The sequence below is a fragment of the Typopeltis vanoorti genome, chromosome 26 (genome assembly GCF_054136105.1).
Source record: "Typopeltis vanoorti isolate ZY-2024b chromosome 26, IOZ_Tvanoo_1.0, whole genome shotgun sequence".
Lineage (NCBI taxonomy): Eukaryota > Metazoa > Arthropoda > Arachnida > Uropygi > Thelyphonidae > Typopeltis > Typopeltis vanoorti.
Window position 1 is genome coordinate 15,428,387 of NC_143574.1, and position 21,604 is coordinate 15,449,990.

Consider the following 21,604-nt stretch of genomic DNA (forward strand, 5'->3'; position numbering starts at 1 on the left):
TAGAAGATGAAATAGAATATAAAAGAATAAGAGCCACAGCTAAAGGATAAGTCAGAAAAAGACATAGAGAATCATGGAATAAATTTGTTTCTAATTTAGAACATGATTTATATAAAATAAGACCCAATGTATATAAGATTTTGAAACACCTAAATGCAGATACCAAAGAAAACATAAAATTAAACACTGAATTGAAATTAGAAGAATTTCTAAATTACTACACAGAACTGTGGACAGACAAATATTTTAAAAAAGACAACTGGCAAACAATTAACGAAAATGAAAAGGAAATAACTGAAGAAGAATTAGAAATCAGCCTGAAAGAAACAAGAAACGGAAAATCACCTGGAGAAGATAAGCTAGGTTCAGAACTATATAAATATGCAGGAACTAGATTCAAAGGAAGATTCTTATTATTTTTAAATAAAATTTACTCAACTGGTATCCCCCCAATAGAATGGAAAAAAGCAATTGTGATTCCTATCTTTAAGAAAGGTAATAGAGATGACCCTAAAAACTATAGAGGTATCAGTATACTAAATTCATCTTACAAAATAAACAGCAGAATCTTAAATAACAAACTAATGAAATATTCCGAAAACTTTATTCTAGAGGTACAAAATGGATTTAGAAAAGGACGATCATGTATAGACCCAGCCTTCTGCCTAAAATTAATAATAGAGAAAAGAAGAGAATATAATTTAGAAACACATATTGCATTTATTGACTTTGAAAAAGCATTTGACAAAGTTAAAAGAAACATATTATTTAACATATTAAAAGAAAGACAAATACCAAATAATATCCTAAAAGTTGTCACAAGTATATATGAAAATAATCAAATACAAATAAGATTAAATCACGAGCTATCATATACAAGAGAGATAAACCAAGGGGTCCGACAGGGATGTCCCCCTCTCAGCAACTCTTTTTAATATCTACTTAAATGAAGTAATAATAAAATGGAGTAAAAATTTACATCAAGGTATTAAACTTTCACCTACAGTTAACTTAAACACTCTCCTCTTTGCAGAAGACCAAATAATAATTACAAATTCTGAAGATAACTTACAGAAAGCTATTTTAAATCTAAATGAGATATCCAAAGATTATGGTATGATAATATCAACGGAAAAATCAAAAACTATGGCCTTTAAAGGACAAGATCCAGCAAGAACTAAAATAGTATTGGATAACAAGATCTTAGAACAGGTGAATTCATTTAACTACCTAGGATGTATGATCACTTATGAAAATGAAAAAGATATAAACATAAAAATTGCAAAATATTTAAAAATAACAGGAGTAATTAACTCTATATTTAAACCAAACCTAGTTCAAAAACAAACCAGACTAAAAGTATACAATACATTAGCCCTACCGGTCTTAATGTATGGAAGCGAAATCTGGACAATAAAACAAAAAGACAAACAAAGATTAACAACAGCAGAAATGAAGTTTATGAGAAAAACTGCAAAGTATAGCGTATTTGACCACAAAAGAAACGAAGATATTATGAAAGAATTAAACCAAGAACCAGTAATTGAAAAAATTAAAAAATATAAATATAAATGGATGGAACACGTTCAAAGAATAAAAACAGAAAGATTACCAAAACAAGCCTTAAAGTACAAGCTATTAGGAAAAAGAAAACCAGGACGTCCTCTTAAACGATTCAACGATGACTTCTAAGGCCGGAACAGGCCATACTAGGCCTAAATCCTTGATACGTATGATGATGATGATGATGATTATTATTATATGCGGAATATAGTGAGCCAGTTAATCATAGAGTTAGGCCACATACCACTCACACTTCGTCATATATTCTCGTGGATTCTTTCACGTTATCAGCACTCACAATCTTCAATGATAGTCATTCCAAACGCTACGAGAAAAAAACCTAGCTCTCACGCCTTTCTTTACTACATTTATTCTCAATTTCCATGAAGTGCCCATATTCTCCTCGCCCTCCATAATGAAAAATGCCATCTAATGGTATTCTGTATGACATTTACAGTAAGTCCGAATCAAAGCACTTCCTCTCTCTCTCTCTCTCTCTCTCCTGTTTGCTAGTTTCTGCAGTACACAAATTTTCGATCAGTCCTCATAACCTGTATTCCACAATCCCAATATCATCTTCAACACTCTCCTTTGCACCATCTCCACTATACCTGCGTCATCTTGGAAACCAGATCTTCCCCCAGAAGTCAAACCGAGGTGGTATTATTAAAGCCTCGTAAACAGACACAATTTATTCCTTATTGTTACCTGTCAGTGTTCGTTTCAGCATTGCAATTATCCTTTGAGTTGTATCGGCAAGTTTTGCTATATCATATCGGGACTTCAAACTCCTGTGTACTAAGACATCAATTTCCATAGCTTGGTCAGGTTCGTCTAGCACAATCCATGCGATTTAATTAATGCTAAAGGCAATGTTTAGTTTATAAAAGCAGAATATTTGCAAAACTTAGCCTCTTAAAATGCCTTAACTTCCTTTACTTATAAACAGGGAATCTCATCTGTTAGTTATACACTAATGTATATTTCATGTGCTTTTAATGTTTTTTTTATGTGTTTTTTATAATACACAAAAGGTTATTTCACACCTATAGTACATTTGTACGTAAGGATAATGTGGGCTAAGGAAGTTTTACCTTTTTTTTTATCAATTTACGTATATTTTTGTCATTTTTTATTTCTTTATATTGACAATTATATTCACATTTCGTAATAATTATATTGCACCACTTATGCATTGTTTAAAAATACTTCTCATGTACTGCCAATATCCTTCCCATCTAGAAATGATGCCACGGGATCGAATCCAGTTTGTAATAATTTCCTTCTTTGAAGTTCCGCACGTAACCTCTTGTGAATCATCCACACAGTTAGCCACTTGTAAGTCAGTCCTGCATGATCACACTCACCGACCGGAAGACAAAAGTTTTCTTTCAATGAATCACCTTCTGGAGCTAGAATTAGATCTCACTATTTGCCTTCGAGTTCCTTCTGTCATATGCTCCTTAAGATAATTTTCACGCAACACAGACGAATAAATTCAGCTTCATTCTTGTCATGAAATTTCACTTCTGTTTAATCAACGTTCGAATAATTAAAGTCAGAGATTATGATTAATCGTTTTGTATTCATTAGGTATATTTGGTGATTCATTTCATGGTCCATAGCATCTGATTGACTATGTCTGTAGCAAGAATCTACCATGGATTTGATAATGTTAGACTCCACCTCACGCCAATAACTACAAACTAGCTGCTACATATGGAACTGATACGAATATTGCAAACGTATTTATCTAATCAGTTAAAACACCTGCATTTGAAAATCAGGTCTGACTAATGCTAGTAATCTGAGGCTACAACGTATTCATTAAAACAACAAACTAAACTTTTTTGTTCCTTACACTCTTGGGATTTGTGAACAGACATAATGATTTACCTCTATGCTTTATTGTATACTCTCTTCTGTAGTCTGCATAATCCTGCTTGCGAAATTTCAGATTCCTGTTCATATCTAAAGCTTCATTTTTTCCAGACCATTGTCTCCTTAATTAACAAGTCCGGGCTAGACGAACAGATCATATTTGACTCACTGATCTTGCATACAGATTTTAACAATCTGTATGCAAGATCAACGAGTCAAATATCACATCATATTCTGGTTTCCCTGATCTATGTATTAAGTCTCATAAATAATTTATTAAGAATTCTGATATTAAAGTCTGAAATAATGAGTTTTTCCGCCATTTTTCCTTCTGTGGTGATGGAATAAAACATCAGAATTCCAGGAGAAAAACTTTTTGTCTGCATAGTCACTGCTTGGAAAAAAGTCGATGGACACCATAGTGTGAAAAAAAACAGCCATGGCACCCACATTAATAAGATGTAAGGCCTCCTTTTGCTGCGATGATTTCAGCAATCCTACAGGACATATTTTCTCATAGGGATCAATGAGAAATTTCGATTATTCTTGCTGTAGGCATGTAATGGTCCAAATTTCCGATTAAACGCTATTGTATGCTCGTAGAAAGTATGTAGACTGTTGTGGAGCAGATGTCCCTTCACTTCTCTTTACTTCACTCGAAGCTCCAGTTCATCCCACAGACGTTCTATTGGGTTGAGATCAGTGTTCTGTATAGGCCAGTCAAGTGTGGTGACGTTTATGTCCACAAAACACACAGTTACAGCAGCAGCTATATGACATGGTGCATTGTCTTGCTGAAAGAGACATTGGTCACTTCCGTAAAAATATCACAAATTACGAAACATTGCATTGTCCAAAATGTTCAAATGCCTTTCGAAGTTCAATGCTCGTGGCAGCAGAACAGTGGTTCGAGGCCAAACTAGGATAAACAGGACTATACCATCACACTGCTTCCTTCGAATTTCATACTTGGAGTTACGCACTATGGTAAGAGACGTTCGCTGGGCATCCGCCACACCGACATCCTTCCATCTCCTCGCTAGATGGTGTAGAGTGATCTGACGCTCCACAAGAGACCTTACCAAGCTTCCACGTTTCACTGTTCACGCTCATTTCACTCCTAAAGAGGACGCCGCATGTTGGTGTGAGACTTGTATATTGCGATCCTACCATGTTGCGTGCCTTGGTTCTGAGTGTATTTATGTAGATATGCGTTACAGCAGCTGCCCGAACTCCGCATTGAACGTTTAGACCAACGAATGGCAGTTTTTTAAGTTATCCTTAGTAGCAGCCTGTAGTCACGTTCGATGAGTGTGATGAGACATCCACTGCGGTAAATAAAATGAAGTAGAAAAAAGAATCGGGACCATGAAATTTTTGCCCCATTCGTTCAACTCCCAAGAAATGGTTTCTTCTTTGCAAGTTGCTAAACTTTGGTCAGCAAAGATGTGAGAAGTTTTTTCCATGAAGAGTTCATTAAACGAAACTCAATGCTTGCGTGAATGATAAGCGTATTGTGACTTGTGCACTTTAAGCACGGATACGATAGACACGAAGTCAGCTGGAAAATCTTTCCATCTGAGTTGGGAATCCGTGGAGATTTCAGTATAATAATATAAAATTAAACTTATTAATTATTTCTCAATATTAATTATGTTCAAAGTACTCTGCAAACGTCATTTGATGGTCTTCGGAAGTATAAATAATATATTTTGTAATTTGTTTAACATAACTGCTGGTAAATGAAAACTATATATATATTAATATTTTATTTATCGTTTGAGTTGCTAAATGGAGAGTTTACAGAGCACAGGAAATTTAATTCAATCACTGCATAAAATAAAATTGAATTAAAACGGAAGTGCCTTGTAAGCGAGAGTAGCGGCGTATAGCGTACTTTGGTCTGTTGCACGTTTTGTCGTTAGAAATCGCGTGTGCTTGTTTGGGACGATTGTAATTTGTGGTGATGTATTTGATGTACTATTTAAATAAAAACGGAGAACGTGTTTACACGCTTAAGGTAAGTTATTCCGTTTTTGTTATTGTAATTGTTGAAGTTAAATATGTAATTTTATTATATATGCGTATTGCATTCTTGCCCAACGAACAACTTAACAACTATATAAAAAGTTTTCCAATTTACCCTGCCTTACTATACCTTTCCCTTTTCTAGCTTGAACCAAATATGTTTAACCCTACATTGCTGCACAAACTGTACCTACAAAATATATTCAGATTCTTGTATGGTGAAACCTGTGGAGTATTCATAACTATAAAATAAACCTAAATGTAGACAAAAATTATTATTATGTGACACCTCCAGGGAGTTCAAAGACTTATCGAAGGAGAGCGTGCCAACAGCATCGAACGATTGATACCCTTACAACTACTAACCGCGGTCAAACTTGCTTAACTTTTTGCAAGCCGTTAGTAGCAGAGGCGCTACCAATCGATCTACCTTCACTGGCAAATTATGTAAATAGGAAAAAGAAACACTAATCTGAAAATTGAAATTGATAGTAAGAATCTAGAGCAGGTAGAAAACTTCACGTACCTCGGACGAGTAATTGAGTACAACGGTGAAATTACAAAAGATATAAACAGACAAGTATCCCAAACTTTTGGATGACTAAATATCAAACAAATAATGAAAGTAAGAATCTATGAGACAATGGTTCTTACAATACTTCTCTATGGAAGTGAATGCTGTAATCTCAAAAGAGCTGAAGAGAAAAAAAATTATTAACTACTGAAGTGGGTTGGCTAAGAAGATTACTTGGATTATCTCTGCTGGATAGACTAAGAAATGAAGACACAAGGAAATGACTAAAACAAGAGATAACAATAATAGACGAAATCCAAGGAAGAAGACTTGGCCATGTGGCAAGAATGGAAACAGAAAGGTTACCAACTAAATCCCTGTATACAGCGATGGAAGGTAAAAGATCCAAAGGGCAGCCTAGAATTAGATGGTTATTCAAAATAAAATTCGTTTTATTTGTTCTTGAAGAACTTGATTCAAGATAATTATTTTTGTCAAGTAATGATTTTATAAATGAATGAAAATCAAAATCTTAAAAATAAAGTGTCATATGTTCCAAATTAAGTTTTGCTTATTTTTTATTTATAATCATATTTTGAAGCATAATTCATAGATTGCATGAAGGTCTGCACTTTAACCATTTTGCTTTATTATTATTATGTGACGCCTCCAGGGAGACCAAAGACTCATCGAGGGAGAGTGTGCTAACGCATCGAATGATTGGACCCTTCCAACTACTAACCGCGCTCAAACTTGCTTAACTTTTTTTGTGAGCCATTAGTAGCAGAGGCTTTACCAATCGACCAACCTTTGTTGGCATGAGAACAATATACAAATCTTTATTCATATCACATAATTTATATTCTAATCTTTATAATGTAAGTGCTTGAACATTCCTAATTTCCCAATCGATCATTACAAATTGAAATAAATGGTTATGAAGTAAATCGTTATGCATATATTTTCTGCTAGTTTAGATATCATGCAGCAGTTTTAAAGTAAGCGGTACAATAACCCATGGCAGGGCATGGTTTCAAGAAAGACAAATCCATTGCTGTATGTGCAAACAGTGACACTGTGTAGAGTTGACAGGTGCAGTCAGTAGCTATCATTTTACTCTGTAATGTGGAAACAATAAAAATATTACAAAAATAGTGTTTGGACATAAATTGAATTTTATTATTTGGAACAATTTTCTTAAAAAAAAAATGTCTACTATAACATATCTAGATTACAGAGTAGAAATAGCAAAAACATTGCTACAAGTTTATGTTCCTCCTTCAGCAAGCAGGAAAACGACAATCATTCCAGACTTCTGAGATTGAGCATGCTGCTAACCGTAACTGTTTCCCGGAAACTTGACCATCCATAGCTAATAAGGGGGGGACACAATGTTATGTTAACTTTAAAAAAAATAATAAAAAAATTGGAAAGGAAAACAGTAGTGTCCTGAATGTAAAACTGCTTTGTGTGTTCACTTTTGTTTTAGTGTTCTATACTATTCAAGATACAGTATATAAATTTTGAACAATATTAGATCAAAAATGTTTCTTTATAAGGCTATCGAAACAGCCTTTTTCAAATATTGATATAGAGATACCCGACTATTAATTACAGTTCCTCTTGAAGGGGATTATTTTAAAGTTGTATCCTTCAAAGTGACTAATAGTACATTTTTGAAAGAATAAAATGAAAATAAAAATAGGAAAACCCCATCAGGACACTTATGCCTTCTAGGTGTAAACACTTTTTTTTTCATCAACAACCACAAAAGTTTGGAAATATATAGTACATTAATGCTATATGTGGAATAATTAACATCAGAGATAGGACTAAACATGTTTTTTCAGGCTTCCATTAAACTGGGTGATGGTCTTGCACTGTGCTATTTACAGAACCAAATTCATCTGTCACCTAAATATTTTCATAAGCATTCATGCCTGCGTGGGGATTCTAATTCACAGCCATTTAGAAAGATGCAGCAAAATTCTCCAGTTGGCTATCCAAGCTTTGTCTCAGTCAGGAAAGTGATTGAGTTGACTAAGACTATGATGATGTTTTCATTGGAATTATGGTAGAAGCATCTATGAAGCAAGTGCATTGTATGTCTGACATTTTCTAGCTACTCTGCTATTTTTGCATGATGAATAACACAACTTCCTGGTAGGGAAAAATCATCTCATTGTGAGGCTGGCTGATTTATTTTCAGATGAAGGTTACCATAGTACTAGATATAATTCAAAACAAGATTTTGAATTCTGTCTAGTACTGAACTAGTACTAAACCATAAGCACATACCCCCATATATGGGTGTGTATGCTTATTGTTCAAGTTTGTCTTTAATATTTGTGTGTGTGTGTGTGTGTGTGTGTGTGTGTGTGTGTGTGTGTGTGTGTGTGTGTGTGTGTGTGTGTGTGTGTGTTGGCTTTCTGTAAATGGAAAAAGATAGTGAACCATCTGAAAGGTAGTTATTAGATTCTTTTTCTACTGTGAAGTGGATTTTGAAGTGTTGGTTGTTTATTATTATTATATGACACCTCCAGGGAGTCTGAAGACTCATCGACGGAGGGCACCTACTCTATAGCTCATTCTAACAACTACACCAATGCCATCTACTGGCCACCACTAGTATTTCCACAGATAATCACAAACATCCATGCCCACAGCAGGATTCGAACCCACGGCCTTTTGGCTGGAGAGCAGGTATGCTCACCACTCGGCCAACCAGGCCAGCGTTTAGGTATGTGACAAAAGTATCCAAAGTGTCTTGTCCATGGGGCCAAATGGCAGACATCATCAACAAAGCTTAACCACACTAGGTTGCTTTCTAAGTGTTCAATGTAAAAGTTAGCTAAAGGACGAGTGGAGAGGTAGACCAGTATCGGTACTTTAATCTGTTTATAGATTTTTCCTTCCCATGTGAGGTAACCTGCATACATGGTAACTTTTCATAATTCAGAGATATCGGGGGGGGGGATTAGACTATTAAATTAAGAGTGCCTATTAGTGGTACATTAGGAAATAAAGAAGTGACATTGAAACTAACCAAATATGTCTGAATTTTTAAGGATATGATTTGTAATGGACTGAATTTTTTACAAAAGTAGAGGAGTTATGAGTAAAGGGTCAAGAGACTTGGCTAACTGTTGGTCAAGTTTATAAGTAGGATTGTCTGTGCTATCAACAATAGAGCATAGGGGAATATTAGATTTGTAGATTTTAGGTACCCCATAAATACAGGTGGTTTAACATAACATTGTTTATTTTTGATGGTTTTTTTTGGCCCAGAAAGTCACTATTTTCAATAATTTGCAGACTTTTTTCCTTTGAGACATAGTGGGGGGGTCTCAATCTATTATTTGATAAACAAATCTGTCACATAAGCGATCTTGCATTTTTTTTTTTTTTTAATCCTTTTGATCAGGCGTGGCCAATTTCATTCTATACGAGGGCCAATATATGATGAGTGGTAGCACACTTTTAGACAGAACTTAAAAATAAACTGCAATTTTTCAAGGCAATAGTTATATGTATTGAATTACAATATTTGTTAAATCATTTTACTACTGGGAGAACAATATAAAATACTTGATTGATTTAAATATAAGTTGTTAAATTAAATTTAATTTCATATTTCTGGTTTTTTTTACATGTAACACAACTTAATGAGAACACTGTGGGTGTTCATGTGCGATAACAAGTTCATCAAAGTCGATTTTCAAAATTTTCGAAAGTTGATTCCGTGTTGAGAATATAAATTGTTTCTATCATCAGAAATAATGAATATAACTAGTATATCAATCAGGAAATCTGCGGTCGAAACTAATAGCTAAATTGATAATACATATAATTTAATACAGTTTTTATCCTGCCGCGGGCTGCACAAAATCATGTTACGGGCCTGCTCTTGCCACTTATGCTCTTGATGATAACTGTTGCATTACCCTTATCAGCTTAGTAATAAGAATAGTTTTATTCTTATATAACTTTTTTAAAGCAGCTATTTCAGCCTATGGCATATTACTTTTTGGTGGTTTAGCCTTGTTTAGGATGTTTGCTATGTTTAAATGCACATTATTAGCTACTGAAGGTGGAAGACTGTAGATGCCCCATTCTATATTCATCATGATTTCTAGTTTTGGAATTATTTAGGTGTAACAATGAAGTTCTGACCCAGACTGAGAGTGTTCTTAGCTTCTTCTGTAAGCACCTTCTTCACGCATTAGATGTAGTATCTGTTGCGACCAAGACTTCATCTTCTTTAATAGTATCTTTTTCTAGGTCTTCCTGTTCTTCTCGTATTCTTTAGTTTCCAACTATAGATTTGTTTTATTATTTGTAAGCACCTGTGACAATAAATTTATGACCATGCGATCTTGTTGAAGTTGTGGTTGGAGTGTAGTATGTTAGCACTGTTGTAGGATTTCAAATTTCTTCAAGTGTGCTTTAAACTTTTGTGAATTCTTTTTTTGCCGGAGATGTGATGTAGGATGGTCCACATTTCAGGATTTAAAACATTAAATAGTTTTTCATGTAGAGTGGTTGTAGAGCTGTTTAACTTGGAAAACACACTGCGAGTAGTAGCAGTTTAATTTATTCCCATAGGAGTCCTAAACTTGCCAGTTGATAAATATGATGTGCCTTTGCTGAATTTAACTTTTCTTTAAATCTGAGAAAAGCGGAAATAATATTGCTCTCATTGTTTGAGGAAGGCCAACCTGTTCAGTTGTCTCATTTCAGGATTTAAAACATTAAATAGTTTTTCATGTAGAGTGGTTGTAGAGCTGTTTAACTTGGAAAACACACTGCGAGTAGTAGCAGTTTAATTTATTCCCATAGGAGTCCTAAACTTGCCAGTTGATAAATATGATGTGCCTTTGCTGAATTTAACTTTTCTTTAAATCTGAGAAAAGCGGAAATAATATTGCTCTCATTGTTTGAGGAAGGCCAACCTGTTCAGTTGTCTGGCCAATTTCAGTTTCCACTTACCAAACTGTCATGCTTTGTATACAATATCATTTTCGTGGAATCATCAATCTAATAGACAAGCTTAGGTGTAGAATGTTATTTGTAACTTATTATAATGGTATTAACAGCACCAAATGAACTAATTTATAAAAAATAAATTTATAATTTTTAGTTATTAATTAGCATTGGAAAGAAAATAACCGGCAGAGGGGGGGATCCGTTTCAAGGAACTAGAATCCTAAATCCCTCCAAAAGGATAGTGCATGATCTGTTTAAAAATTAAAAAAAAAAAAAGTAATCTGGAAATGCACTTAATTGATCCAGAGCTGTTTTTCTATCCATCACCATCCACCTTTAGTACACAAGCTACAGAAAAGTTTTGGGACACTGATGGTTGCTCTTGACATTTTCAGACCACTTAGTTTGTATCTGGCAGAGAGGCCTGTGCACCAAATTATCTTATATCAATTAGGGGAGTGAGAGGCAGGTTTTTTTCATGCAGAGTTGTGAATGATTGGAATGCCTTGCCTGAGAGTGTGGTGTCTGCACCCAAGACCTCATGGAGTCAAAGACTCCATGAGGTCTTGGGAAATAATAATAATAACTTCCTACTCTTTTTCCAATGAAGTTCATTTGTTCATTGTAGTCATTTGTGACATGCATATTGGTGAAGGAAACTAGTTCTCAGTTGTCCCATTAATACTGTATAACTCAGGGCTCAATACTTTCATCCACTATTCCTCTTCTACATAAATGACTTCTCACCTGATCTCAGATCCTGCTAGTAAATTTGCTGATAGCACTACACTCCTTTCTCTTCAGTTCTTTCATAACTGTCTTATTCCGATCCCCTTGTTATTCTTCACTGGGATGAGGATAACTACATTTCTCTAAACCCAAAATGCAGTAGTCTTATTTTCTGCAAGAAAGATTTCCTCTTACATTTGATAATACTCAGATTTTCAAAGGAAATTAGATTTTTCTCTTCTTGGGTTGACCTACACCTTTAGCTTTACCTGGTACAAGCACATCTAGTAAAAACTAGGTGTCCTTTTCTACTGAAAACACTGCTTCTCATCTGTACAGCTGCTGGCACTATAAATCTCAGTCTGTCCAGCCATGGAATACTGCTGACACATTTGAAGTGTTGCACCAAAACCTTGTGTAAGAATCAAGCTGAGGGCTGTCTAATCGCTCAAAATTATACTAGACAAATCTTATGTTCTTGCTTTAATCAGGTGCACTGGAATGTACTAAATAAAATGGTGTATCACCATATTATTAAAATACTCTGGATCAGAGATAATCGTAGAAAGTATTTCTGCTTGGTTACCAAGTAAATTATTACTAGACAAGAAACATTTTAATCTTTATTGAAGCATAAGAAAATAGTTTCTGTGTGAAGTATTCTCGTGACTAGGGCCTGTCAAAGAAACCTTCATATTTTACTGTAATATGTGATCAGGTTTATCTTAATTATAATAAGATTAACATGACAGTTTCAATCTGATTTAAATTGCCATATTTCTGTTTTGCAGATGGTAGATCCACATGGGAAACCAACAATTTCAGCTCATCCAGGTAAGGATTAAGAAAAATATCTTTTTAAAAAAATCAAGAATTACATAAATTTGAGGGAAGATATTTCGAGGAATAGTATATAATATTACTCATTTAATATCCTGAACTTATCTTACTAAACAATATATTGCTTGCATCGCATGTTTCGAAGTAATGATATCCTCAAGTTTCAAAGAATGAGCAAACACATTCATATGATTTGATCACAGAGACACCTGGTCCATTCATCTGTGTTGAATATGTTTCAGAGATTTTTGTATTTAACCATGTCTCTTGATCAGATAGGCAGGATTCGTTTTTTTTCCCCTTAAGTATTAATAAAAACATGCTAATTAACTAAGCAGATACATTAAATAACAAATTAGCATATACCAGTCTATATATCAGCATTTGTAGTCAAGGTATTAGAAAAGTTGGTTAGAAGTAGAATACAGGATTGGGTTTGATGGACATAGAATTCTTAATGATGGTCAGCATCAATTTGTAAAGGTTGATCTTGTTTTAGCAATGTACCTGCATTATATGATAAGGTGACACGAAAACTGAAGATAGAGATATTCTAGATGTCTGAAGTAATTACTTTGAAAGATTACTAAATGAAACAACCAGAGTCAGCATGTAGTAGAAAACACTCAGCAGGCATGCAATCAGGAATAAATATCCATACTTGAAGTAGTAAAAGCCATCAAAAACCTGATATGTGGAAAGGCAGGTCAAGTAGATGAAATTTGATCAGAAATGCTCAATAAGGAGGCAGAATTATGCAGTACAGCCACTGTAAAAACTATAAAAGTTTTTACAGTGGCTGTACTGCATAATTCTGGATGATTGCAGCAGAGCTCTCATAGTACCCATCTATAAAAAGGGAAATAAAACAATGTGAGAATTATAGAAAAATTTCCCTACTGAGTGATTCCTGATAAGATTTATGCAAGTATACTTGATATGGTTAAGAAAAATTGTGGAAGGAAAGTTAGTGAAGAACAATCTAGATTCAAGCTAAATAGAGGTTAAGATCATATTTTCACTTCAAGACAAATAGTTGAGAGATCTTGGGAATATAACAAGAATTTGTATTTAAGTTTCATAGATCTGGAAAAGACATAAGACGAGGGGCCAAGCTGTACACAGTGCCAATGTGTACAGCTTTCCATTTGAGCTATTAGAATTCAAGGAGTTACAGGAAGATAGTTTGTTAAATCATATGTGACAAGAGTGAGTGTTATCTCTACTGTTATTCATTATATATATGAATCACATTATGATGGAAAGTGGTATTAAGTCTGATTACAAAATTGATGATGTTAATCTTAGCTCATCTGCAAGATTCCCTGACTAACTTCAATAGCTGTTGTAATAAATTTAGTATGAAAATCAGCAATAAAAAGAGAAGGACAATGAAAATAGGCAGAAATACAGTTCATGTTCTCAATGAGAACATGAACTGTATCCTGAATGGAGAATAAGTAAAACATTTCAGCAATTTAGGCATAATTTTTAGTGAAGATGGCAAATTAAATATGGAAATAGACAACAGAATTAGTAAATGGTAGAAAGTCAGCTGAATACATTTATATGGAATAAGAAAGAAATTAGTGAAAACACAAAATTAGCTTTATACATGACTGTGTAAATTAAAGATACCAAGAAATTCTATTCTTGGTTTAATCCTTTATCCAAGTGTAAGCAAACAAAGTTTGAACCTGAAGTATTTTCAGGACTGGGGCAACTCATATAGAAGCCAATGACTTCACATCACTTGCCTTAGTATCCCACAATGCAAAGCACATATCCTTATGGATGTGTAATGCTATGCATTATGGGAAGGGTCACTACCCAGACCAGTTTCGACCTGTATTGAGGCTTCATTGGTGGGAGCCAGACCCAGAGGTGATACTAAGGTTGAAGTAATGCAGAACTCATATTTTTCAGAGTTGCTCGTCCTGAAAATACTTCAGACACAAACTTTGTTTGCTTACACTTGGATAAAGGATTAAACCAAGAATATAATTCTTGGTATCTTTAATTTATAGTATAACCAAGTGCAAAAACTTCCAACAACTATCTCTAATCAGAGTATTTTATTAATAAGATGTGACACCTTTTGGCTACTTGTATATGAAAATATGAGTTCTGCATTACTTCAGTCTTAGTATCACCTCTGGGTCTGGCTCCCAACAATGAGGCCTGAATAAAGGTCAAAACCAGTCTGGGTAGTGACCCTTCCCATAATGCATAGCATTATACATGTCTGTAAGGAGATGTGATTTGCATTATGGGATACTAAGGAAGGTGATGAGAACTTAGTCCAATTGGGTCCTCACTAGATAACACTAGTAGTCATTGGTGTTATTCATAATAGTCTTATGACCCATACCATAAGAAAAATGAGCAATTTATCTGAATTTTTGCATTCCATTATTTTGGAAACATTGTACAGTATAGCTACCTAGTCTAGGGATAATTCCATGTTTGAAAATTATGGTGGTGGAATTCAGTTAATGTGATTTAGTGCTTAAGCCACTAGGCTGCATAGCATTTAAGCTAAGCTTACATATCAGTTATCATTTTGAATTACCTGTTTGTTGTTGATACATTATGTTAAGATTTTTTTTTTTTTTTTAAAGCTCGGTTTTCACCAGAAGATAAGTACAGTAAACAAAGGATAATCATCAAGCACCGATTTGGACTTCTTCCTACTCAACAAAATAAACCTACATATTAATGTATATGAAGCAAATTAAGAAAGAGTTATACCTGTATTTATTTTAAAAATAAAAAAAAAGTTGGAAAAGCAAATTAGATTGAGTTCTAGATTATTTAGATTTTTGTATAATATATCTTCTAAAGGCTTTAATTTTTAATATAACTCAATTATTTTATAATTAATTCAGCTGCCATTTTTTGAAGATTTATGAGAGGGAAAAATATACAAAATGTTCCTAATATTGTATACTTAATGAAGAAGCCTTAACCACCTAACTGGCCATTATGGATAAAATACACATCCTCATACACTTCATATCCATCATATATTTCAATGTAATATCAATGGTATTACAATTTTAGTATGCACTTTGCATCTATGATAACCTTAACATCTATAGACGTCTTGGCTGGTAGCGTGGTTAACATGTTCATTGCCAAACACGCGATATCGCGCGATATGAGTTCTCACCAAATGGCTGATCGCGTGGACGTCGTTAACTAAATAAAAAAATAAAAAAAATTTGGCCACCACGCGAAATTCCAATTTTCAGCTTGGCAATGAACGATATCACGCGATGCGAGTTCTCACCAAACTGCCGATCACGCGTTATCGCGTGGACGTCGCTAACTAAATAAAAAAATAAAAAAAATCTGGCCACCACACGAACTTCCAATTTTCAGCTTGGCAATGAAAGTGTTAATGAGATGGCTCTAGTTGAGGGTCATTTGGATGCCAAGCTCCTTGTTCTTAGTTAAGAACTGCAGCAAAGATGTTACTTCACTCCTTGAATATAATGTTCTTGACACTTTTGCATTAACAATTCCTGCTTTGGTTACTATTATTACTTTAATGCTTCAAATCACTTCCATTTTTTCCTCAATGATAAGTTATTTTCTCTTTTTTTTTAGCTGATGATGTTGAATCAGTTGTTTATATGACATTTTAAATTTAAATATCATCATCATCATCAAATTCCTGCCATGTACCCTCAAGGGGTGTACAGGATATGACAGTACTACATGAAAAAATTACATCATTACTAACTTCCTATCTACAATTTTCCTCTGACTTTTCGCTGTTCGCCCTGGTTCCCCTGGCGAAAACAACGGGGGCCTTGTTTAACCGGGCGACGCCCCAGCCGGCATGAAATTTTGTCATGTTGTACCATCATTTTTTATTTTGGTTTAACCAATAAGAATACAATTTGGTTGGCTAAATCCCAAATTGCCAGCCCATCCTCGTTCGTTCAGTATCAAAGTAGATACCCAACAGGGTGCACCACGAGAAGGTGAGGATTGGACATTAGGTCAGAAGCCCTGGTCGGTTCTCCGCATTCCTTTAAAGGCTATGTGGAGGTCTCCTCTCAGTTATACAGCTTTGACCCTTAAGCACCCCTAAATTTAAATATTAACAGTAAAACTTTCACTTTTTTAGCAGTCCCTACAATGTGATTCACAATGGACTACAACATAAACTCTTTGCAAACTTGACCCACAGTGCCAGAGAATATAAAACCATAGGCAATTGAGAACGCTGATGTGCTGTTTCTCTTTTTGTTCGATGTTGATTTTGAAGTTTTCATTGATTTGAATCTTGGTAAATAGGTCATGTAAAACAAGGCCCTCCTCTCCTCTATTTTTAAGAAATTAGGTTGCTGCTGATGTGATTTGTAGTAGACAAAAATTATGGCATTAAGGCATTAAATGAGATTGTGTATGGCTGAATTTTGTCTATATATTTGAAGTCTATAGTCATTCAGTTGTTGTGACTGCTCAATTGTGAGAATGTTTCTGGTTTAATATTGCATCAAATTTTGAGGTGTGGCATGAATTTGCCTGTAATTGTACATGCATACACTCTTAAGGTTGAAAACATATGGAAAGAATACTGTTGTAGTCCTTAGATTTGTGTAAGATGTTTTTCCTTGCAGCAACTTTAGCCCCCCCCCCCCTCCCCAACTCATACTTTTTTTTTTTTTTTCATCAGGGTTTGGTCAAGAGTGACTTAGATATTAATCCACAGCACCTCCATTGAGTTCCAGGCCTCATTGCATGGAGGTGACTCCCATAATCCTGGAGATAGTTTTCAGTATTGAGACCACATGTTTATTAAACGATAAAAAATAAAAGAGTAAAAAACCTGAAAAGTTTCATTCACTGTAAGACTTACATCATCAGAGATAATTGTGTATAAAAGTTGAACACAACAACCAAATTAAATAGCCAATTATGTCTTTTTGACTTCACAACTGTTCATTAATTGAGAACCTGAATACAAAATGATATGTTCGTTACTATATGCTTGTTGGAACAATGCTAGCTAGCTGTTGCCATGTTCTGCGGCTCACAGGTGGTATATCCGAGGTAGTTAAAGTTTTGATAAAGGCAGACCAGACTTGATGTAAAATTAAGCCTTGATTTTTATTGCATTGTGTAGGGATTCTGAGCATTTTTGCAGATTCTTTAAATTTTCTTGTGAAACAGTTCTTATCAACATATGACATGTTTGTCTGTTGCATGAGTACTTGATGGCCAGTAGTAGTTGTGTGGAATGCTAAGCCTGATTTGTGTTCCCTTCTTTTTTCGACGTCTTTTATATGTTCAGCCATGTGGATCTCTCCTGACCTTCCCATCAGGCCTACGTAAGATGCCACAAGAACAGTGAATCTGAAAAATTCCTGGTTTTTTCATGGGATGATGCGGTGGTTTTGGTGGATGTAGGAATCTTAATATTTTTTGTAAAGGTAGAAAAGCTACTTTTATGCCGTACTTGCGGAGCAACGTAGCCAATTTATCCATAATATTCTTGATGTACAGCAGCGGGATTGCGTTCTTGAAATCTTGTTTTGATAAGGGATTTGTAGGAGCCATATTAAGAATTTTTTAAATTCTTAATACAGACATCAGACATCTTAGCAGGTTTCGATATAGTCAGCCTCTTCACCATTGTACCTAGAAATGACAGTGGATCTTCTTGAAAATCTTTTCCCATCGGACATTGTAGGATTATACAAACACTGTATGGAAAACACTTTTCATTTATCAAGGCAAATATTGGGAACAAAAAGGACTTGCCATGGGCTCTCTTCAGCTTTAGCCAATCTTTTTGTTGAAAATTTTGAAACAAATGCTTTAAAAAACTATCAAAAAAGACCAAAGGTTTGGCTACGTTATGTAGAAGATATTTTCATCATTTGGCCGGGAACAGTAGTTGAACTGATTGCTTTTAAAGAGTATCTAAACAATTTGTATCCAAATATAAAATTCACTATAGAACTAGACGAACATAAAAAATTACCTTTCCTTGATATCTTTATAGAAGTAAATGAAGAAAAAAAAAGGTTATAATTTTCCGTATACAGAAAACTGACCACGACAGGAAGATTTCTTAATGCTGCCTCACACCACCATCCAATCCAAAAAATAGCCATAATTAAAACCTTGAGAGACAGAGCATATAATATTCCAGCACACAGATGAAGGAAAATGAAGAATTACACTACCTGAATAGAACCTCGCACTTAATGGTTTTAAACCCAAGACAGGTCTCTCTCTCCTGACCTTCCCGTCTGGCCTATGTAAAAAAATTCTTAATACAGCTCCTACAACTCCCTTATTAAAAATAATATTTCAAGAATGCAATCAAGCTGCCGTACATCAAGAATATCAGACAAATTGGGTACATTACTCTGCAAGTACGACATAAAAGTGGCTTTTCTTCCTTTACAAAAAATATCAAGATTTCTACATTCACCAAAACCTCCGCATTATCCCATGAAAAAAACCAGGAATTTTTCAGATTCACTGTTCTTGTGGCATCTTACGTAGGCCTGATGGGAAGGTCAGGAGAGATACACATGGCTGAACATATAAAAGACGTAGAAAAAAGAAGGGAACAAATCAGGCTTAGCATTCTACACAACTACTACTACTGGCCATCAATTACTCATGTGCAACAGACAAACATGTTGTATGTTGATAAGAACTGTTTCACAAGAAAATTTAAAGAATCTGCAAAAATGCTCAGAATCCCTACAAAATGCAATAAAAATCAAGGCTTGATTTTACATCAAGTCTGGTCTGCCTTTATCAAAAGGCAGAACCCAAGACAGGTCTCTCCTGACCTTTCCATCTGGCCTACGTAAAAAAATTCTTAATACAGCTCTTACAACTCCCTTATCAAAACAAAATTTCAAGAATGCAATCACGCTGCCGTAGAAGCAAATAATTTTGGTGAGATGTCTCCCTGTCTGACTCCTCTTGTTTCTCTTTCTTTTCTATTTAAATTTATTCTACTGAACCTTTCAACATGCGTGAGCCACAGAACATGGCAACAACTAGCATTGTTCCAACAAGCATACAGTAATGAACATATCATTTTGTATTTGGGTTCTCAATTAATGAACAGTTGTGAAGTCAAAAGACATCTAATTGACTATTTAATTTGGTTGTTGTGTTCAACTTTTATACACTATTACCCCTATTGATGTTAAGTCTTATGACGAACGAAACTTGTCTGGTTTTTTTACTATTTTATTGTTTAATAAACATGTCTCAATATCAAACTGTCTCCAGAACTGCTTACCCACAGAAACCTTTGCTTACAGACTTCCATAATTACCTCATTATGGTGCTGGATGTTTTGAACATTTTATGACTGTATTGTTTCATGTAATATTTTTTATTATTATTGTTGTTGTTGTTCCGGGCAACTCCAAGGAGTCAACAGACTCATCGAGGGAGGCCCTAACATCATGTCAAGAACAACTATTTGACATTGACACAGTATCTATCATACCGTGCCTTGAACTCATTCACGGTCGTAGCAACCACAACAGACTCTGGAAGCTTATTCCACTCATTCACCACTCTCCAAGTAAAAAACCTAGCTCTAACTCCCTTGTCAACCATGCTCTTGCCCAGCTTCCATGCATGGCCCCTAGTCCTCCCACCACCAGTCATATTTTCAAAAATATCTTCTGGATCAATCTTATAGAAACCCTTCAGTAATTTGAATATCTCAATCATATCACCCCTCCTTCGCCTATCGTCCAATCTCTGCAACCCACAAATCTTCAACCTATTCTCATAAGGTTCATTCCACAGACCTTCTATCATCTTGGTCACTCGTCTCTGGATCCTCTCCACTTCCTCCCCATCACGAAGAAACCCTGGTGCCCATAACTGGGCACAGTAGTCCAGATGGGGTCTTATCAAGGCTCGATACAGAGGAACAACAACTTGTTTGTCTCTGCATGTTAAAGTATTTTTCAGAAGCCCAGTGATTTGATGAGCTGATTTAGTCACTTTTGCCATGTGCCCCCTAAACTTCAATTCCCTATCCACCAACACTCCCAAATCTCTGGCCTCATCAATCTCCTGGAGTATGGTTCCACCAATGCGATATACTGCTGCAATTCTTTTCACCCCAAAGTGCATAACCTTACACTTTGCCACATTAAATTGACATCCATTTTTCCTAGTCCAGTCCTCCAAATCATCCTGTAAAATTTTGACATCCTGTGCACTCACAATTGCTCTACCCAACTTTGCATCATCAGCAAACAAGTGAACACTTCCTCTCATATCCCCTCCCATATCATTGATGAACAAATTGAAAAGCAGTGGTCCAAGAACAGATCCCTGCGGCACACCACTAGTCACAAGCCGTCTTTTAGACTCCACTCCTGAATAAACCACTCTCTGGTATCTCTCCTTCAACCACCCTCCTATCCATCTAACCAACCCTATATCTATCTCCATCTGCTCCAGTTTACTGATTAGGGTTGCATGTGGTATCGTGTCAAAGGCCTTGGCAAGGTCCAGTAGTATCACTGTAAACCCATTACCCCTATCCAGTTCAGCCGTCACTGTTTTATAAAACGTGAGCAAGTTACTGAGGCATGATCTACCCTTCACAAAACCAAGTTGTCCCCCCATACAGTATCCCATTTTCATCTATCCAATCCTGTATTCTTTTCTTGACTGATTTCTCTAAGACCTTGACAATGATTCCTGATATGCTAATCGGTCAGTAATTTACAACAGCAGTCTTGGAACCACCTTTATGCAGTGGAACTATTTTCCCCTCTTTCCACCCCCTCGGGACTAACCCAGACCGAGACTCAAATTAAACAAAATGGTCAAGGTACTGACAGTTCTTTAGCTGCTTCTCGTACGACACGAGCTGGTATACCATCCAATTCCACGGATGTATTGACATTGAGGTTATGCAATAGACTACTCACCTCCACTTCATTCACCACAATTCCCGTATAATCTACTGGTTTATTCGTTTCTGCAATGTCACCACCTGGATGATATATACTTGCAAAGTGCTCACTCAGTAACTCAACTATA

At 35.3% G+C, this 21,604-nt stretch overlaps 1 protein-coding gene across 1 annotated transcript; it reads left to right on the forward strand.

Moving 5' to 3' along the window:
• Window positions 1–5,310: 5,310 nt before the first annotated feature.
• Window positions 5,311–15,334, forward strand: Nop10 (Nop10 ribonucleoprotein). The gene is made up of 3 exons (XM_090415098.1): window positions 5,311–5,464; window positions 12,493–12,535; window positions 15,163–15,334. The coding sequence occupies exons 1-3, from the start codon at window positions 5,411–5,413 to the stop codon at window positions 15,258–15,260; spliced, it is 195 nt and encodes a 64-aa protein (XP_090271224.1). The 5' UTR covers window positions 5,311–5,410; the 3' UTR covers window positions 15,261–15,334.
• The last annotated feature ends 6,270 nt before the right edge of the window (window positions 15,335–21,604 follow it).